General features: G+C 26.0%; 1 protein-coding gene across 1 annotated transcript; it reads left to right on the top strand.

The window, feature by feature from the left end:
• The first annotated feature begins 923 nt into the window (after positions 1-923).
• Positions 924-5,221, top strand: LOC101488466 (serine/threonine-protein kinase RIPK-like). The gene is made up of 5 exons (XM_004488027.4): positions 924-1,570; positions 2,745-2,880; positions 2,989-3,125; positions 3,716-3,839; positions 4,418-5,221. The coding sequence occupies exons 1-5, from the start codon at positions 1,172-1,174 to the stop codon at positions 5,002-5,004; spliced, it is 1,383 nt and encodes a 460-aa protein (XP_004488084.1). The 5' UTR covers positions 924-1,171; the 3' UTR covers positions 5,005-5,221.
• The last annotated feature ends 594 nt before the right edge of the window (positions 5,222-5,815 follow it).

Below are 5,815 nucleotides of genomic sequence, written 5' to 3'. Positions count from 1 at the left end.
ACAATTATCATGACACTCTAAGATAAGAGTATCAAAGAAAAAAAAAATATTCAAACTCAAATTGTTTTTTCAATGGGAGTGTTTTTGTAATAAGAGTTGAGAGAACGAATGTTAATCATTGATCAAGTCATGAATGGTTAAGATTAAAACAAAAAGACATGTGACTTTCTTAAGTAATCATGTGACATTTTCAATCATGACTATCCATATATAATTGTATGGTCAAAATTTAATTCTCTCACTCTCTCGTATTAAAACCCATCTTACTTGACACAACACACACACACACACACACATATATATATATATATATACACATCTTACCATTCCGTCTTCTCTATGGCAATGATTCACATCAAAAGTATTTCGTCGATAAAATAAACACACAAGTTTGAAAATGAAAATACAATATTTTTACAAAATAAGGGGTTGTTTATTTTGTGAAAATATGTTTTGTTTTTATTTTTTAAATTGTGTTTTTTTCCTTGATGAGGCTCTTGAAGTAAATTATTATCAGAAAGATAAGATAAAATGTTAGTCAATAATAATATAATTTTGTAAATAATAAAAATAATTTTTTGATATTTATAAAAATATAAACAATCATTCCCTTTAAAATTATTTTACCTTTTTATTAACAAATAAAATTAACATAAACATTAAAAAATAAAAAATAAAAAATATTTTCACAATGTGCTTTCATCTTAAGAGTAAGAAGATGTGATGAGACTTACTCATTGAAAAATTGAGTTAGGCCAAGTAATATACTGGTACAACTACAACCCTTAAAATATATATGTTACATTTATATGTATGAACAAAGAATAAAATTCCATCGCATACACGACCAAGACAAAAAGAAATTAGAGGAAAAATTCAACGTAGGTAATATATAAAAACAAGGCCCATAACCTCATTTCTCTATGAGCAGTTGAAGATTTTGAATACTAACTCTCTCTCTCTCTCTCTTCCAAAGTCTCAAAACTCATTTCCAAATTTTTCATCTCTCTCTTCCTACCTAATCCATCACATATTCTCACCAATATAACCTTCCTCAAATATATATATATATACACACAAACATTTCAATATCAAATACAAACTATATGTGAATATTAATTGTAGATTACTCTAGTAGCTACAATTAAAACTTATTTACTCTTGAAATAACATGACAATGATGAAAATGATATTGAAAACAATTTTGCCATCAAGTTGTTTCAAAGGTGAGTATCCATCACCAAAGTCAAAGAAAGTGGTATCAACAAAACCAAGAAGTTCTTCAATATCATCTCATAGGATTCCTATAACGGAGTTGAGTAATCCAAACTCAACACTTTCAGAGGATCTATCTATTTCTCTAGCAGGAACAAATATTCATGCTTTTACAGTTGCTGAGCTTAAGATAATCACACAACAATTTTCTTCAAGTAATTTTCTTGGGGAAGGTGGGTTTGGTCCTGTTCATAAGGGGTTTATAGATGATAAACTAAGGTATGGTTTGAAGGCTCAACCGGTTGCTGTTAAGCTTTTGGATTTGGAAAGCAAACAAGGTCACAAAGAGTGGTTGGTAAGTACTTTTTTTTTTAATTTGGACCTTCTTTTTCACCTTACATCACATGCACTTCATACAAACTATACTTTCAAAAATTAATTACAGTTTTTCTGTCTTCAAGGAGTATACTACAGAAAAAAAAATACAGTTTTTTAAATAAATAAAAATTTTGCGCGTAAATTTTAAAATCTAATTCTGATCTCTCTAATTTGCAATTTACAATTTTAACCTTTTAATTTTATTTTATTTTAAATGATTTATCTTCTTTAATTTTGACTCAGTCAATATTAATATAGAATTTTTTTCAATAATTATATAGACATATTTAAAAAATTGTCAACTCCAATATTCTATTTTATGTTTATTTTAATTAATAATCAAATTTGATAATTTTAAAATAAATAAAAATAAGCTGACAATATTAAAAAATAAACTCTCATTTTATAGAAAAAAATAAATAAAGTAAGTAAGAATTTTCTTTTTAAGATTGAATTTACCGAGTCAAAATAAAATAGCAATTTTTTAACTAGGGAGTCAAAATTGTCCATTTTCAAAAAATAAGATAGTCAAAAATATATTTTAGCACTTTTTTAATTTCAGAAAACATTAAAGTAGGTAGTTCTTTTGTATATTTTTTTTATCGTAAAAAAGATAGTATATTATATCGTAACAACTGTAAGGGCTCGGTTCGAACCTGAGACAAAACATCCAACTTAATAATATCGACATTTATCTAACTTAATAATATCGATATTTATCTATTGAGTTAGGGATTAAAGACATTTCTCTTATATATTTTAGTGGTGTTATTATGTCATTTTGTACATTAACAAACACAACCAACAGTTTATTATAATTATTTCGTTTAACAATCATTTTTTTAAAATAATCAATTTTTTTATGTTTGTTACAGTTTTTTGAAAATATGATAATTTAGAAAAAATTCTAAAAACCGTCTCAAATAAAAAATTCTTTTTAGTAGATTTAAAAAAAAATCATTTTTATAATTTTTATAAATAATTTATGATTTTTCCATAAAATCTTTAAAAAAGTAATCTCTAAATTATTAAATACAAAAATCACTTATTTTTATAATATGTAACAAATGAACCCAAAATAGAAATAACGTGATTATGTACACTTTAATTAGTTTGAGTTCTGATGATTTGATTTTGTAACTTGTTAACAGACTGAAGTTGTTGTTCTGGGGCAATTGACTCATCCACACCTTGTGAAGCTAATAGGATACTGTTGTGAAGATGAACATAGGCTTTTGGTATATGAATATTTACCAAGAGGAAGTTTGGAAAATCAATTATTTAGAAGTAAGATTTATTTATGTTACAATAATGTGATTCTTAAAGTTCCATATATCTTTGGAAGTAGAAAAGAATATTAACCTTTGTTTTAATTTTTGTGGTAAATTATTTTAGGATTCTCAGCATCATTACCATGGTCAACAAGAATGAAAATAGCTGTTGGAGCTGCAAAAGGTTTAGCCTTTCTTCATGAAGCAGAGAAACCAGTTATTTTTAGAGATTTCAAAGCTTCAAACATCTTGTTAGACTCTGTATGTATCACACTTCCTTTATTATTTCATTAATCAAACAATCTACTTCATTTACATTGTTAGTTTTAAAATGTTTTATACACAAATTCAATTATAGCTCTATTTGTTATAAACTATTAAAAAATTATTTTATAATTTATAATTATTTTAAAAAAACAATAAAAGTTATTTGGTGTCAATTTATCGTAATAAAAATCACTTTTTAAAAAAAATTATCTACCAAAAATATTTTGATGATCTAGTTAAAAAATATTTTTTATAAGAATCTAGTCAAAATAATTTTTTACTTGAAGCAGTTTTTCAGATTCTAATTTTTTGTTATAACTGTAAATTAATAAAACTTAATGCAACTTTTTTTAGAAAAATATATTATTTTTAAAAATTAAATTGTAACAATCATACCTTATATCTTACTATTATGTGACTTTTTTATATTATTTTCTAAAATATATCTATACTTAATTATATTGTAAGATATGATTTGATAGGTGTGAGAAAAAAAATAATGACATGTCAATTAAACTATTAATTAATTAAACCTCTTTCATTAATTATTATACTCATAATTTTTATTTTATTTTATTTTTCAGGATTATAATCCAAAACTCTCTGACTTTGGGTTGGCAAAAGATGGCCCTGAAGGAGATGACACCCACGTTTCAACCAGAGTTATGGGTACTCAAGGTTATGCTGCCCCAGAATATGTCATGACAGGTAAAATTAAAAACATGTTGAATTAGTTTAATGTTGTCTTAATTGTGTTTAATAGATACACTCACACAAACAAAACAAAAAAAGCTTTCAATAAATTTTCCCTTATAGTATTAAATAGCTCTTAAAAAGCACTTGTGCCTTGTGTAGTACGTAGCACGATCTAAAATATTCTTTACATAGCTCTCAATATATTAATATACTAATGTACCTCTTTTCTTTCTTTCTAAAAGAGTAAAACTCGCACACAATATATTAATGCACTTAAAATCCCTTAATAACTATTTTATTAGGTTTAATTATAAATTAAGTAATTATAAATTTGGGTTTTCACTTTTAGTTATGTTACATGTATTTTTGTTAATTTTGTCGATCTGGATCAAATATTTAAAGAATGACAATTAAAATTGAAAATAATCATTCTGGAAAATGTCAAAAACGTAACATAATGATTTTTTTTAATGGAGCTATAATAATAATGATGTATGATAAATTAATAGTGATGAATATGGATATTGATTAACTTGAGCTAGAACTCTTGTGACTAAATCAATTTTTATTTTAATAATGTTTTCTTATAGGTCACTTGACAGCCAAGAGTGACGTGTACAGCTTTGGAGTAGTTTTATTGGAGTTACTAACAGGAAGAAAATCAGTGGACAAAAATCGTCCTCCAAGGGAACAAAACCTAGTAGATTGGGCTAGACCAATGTTAAATGATTCAAGAAAAATTAGCAAATTAATGGATCCAAAACTTGAAGGACAATATTCCGAAATGGGCACTAAAAAAGCAGCTTCATTGGCTTTTCAATGCCTTAGCCATAGACCAAAGAGTAGGCCCACAATGAGCAATGTTGTTAAGATTTTGGAACCTTTACAAGATTTTGATGATATTCCAATGGGACCTTTTGTTTACCATGCTCCAATTGATAACATTGAAGTGAATAAAGAAAAAGAAGTTAAGGAATATGAAACACCTAAGGAGAGGAATAGGGAAAATGGTCGCTATCATAGGAACGGTCATCGGCATCATCCACTTAAGTCTCCTAAATCGCCGAATCCTCAATTACAACTGCAATTACAGGCACGACAACGTTTGCAAAATGACAGACACCGAAATGGTAGAGGAAGCAGGTCGAATCCTCCTTCGCCGCATACAAAAGGCTAGGCAAACAAAAATTTATATTTTGTACATAAATAGATATTTGGATTTTAATAGTGTACAAAATACTATAGCCTAAGAGTAGACAAAGACAAGGGAGAAAAAATAAGTGTGGGCGTGTAATTGTCGTGGACATCACATGGAAGATTAAGATATATATGCTTGAGTTATTAGTTTTATTTTTTTATTCTTCAATTTAAAGAGGAATTAATAATTATTTTAAGTTTGTGTATATACAAATATAGAATAATACATTTTGCTTCTTGGTGAAAACAAAGAATGGTTCAACAAATGGACAATGACCTATTAGGATTTGTTGAACAAGTTAAATTTAAGATCTTTCAACACTGAGGATTACAGCTAAGTGATTTGACCAAAGGTATGTAATTGAGAATTGGAAAATTGGGTAACATGCCACTAAGCCGCTAAACCCAAGTCCGAGTCCTATTATCTCTATACATATAAGCTACTATAACATACATCACATTTATTTATAAAAAATTAATCTGAAATTATTTACTATGTCAATTACTCATATCCAAATTATTTTATTTAATAAAAATTCATGGAACGCTAATTTTAAATTATATTAATAATATATTAAATAATTATATATTCAAATAAAATTTTATTCATATGATTTATATAATAATATATTTCAATCCAAGGGAAATTTTGTAACACGAATATCCGTTAAAAAATTATTCAAGATGTCATAATTTAAATTTGAGACAATGGTGTCAATTTATCATAACTTATATATATATATATATATATATATATATGTATATATATATATATATATATATATATATTA

This window comes from Cicer arietinum, chromosome 1 (genome assembly GCF_000331145.2).
Source record: "Cicer arietinum cultivar CDC Frontier isolate Library 1 chromosome 1, Cicar.CDCFrontier_v2.0, whole genome shotgun sequence".
In the NCBI taxonomy this organism is placed as follows: domain Eukaryota; kingdom Viridiplantae; phylum Streptophyta; class Magnoliopsida; order Fabales; family Fabaceae; genus Cicer; species Cicer arietinum.
This window is presented reverse-complemented; position numbering and strand designations above follow the sequence as displayed.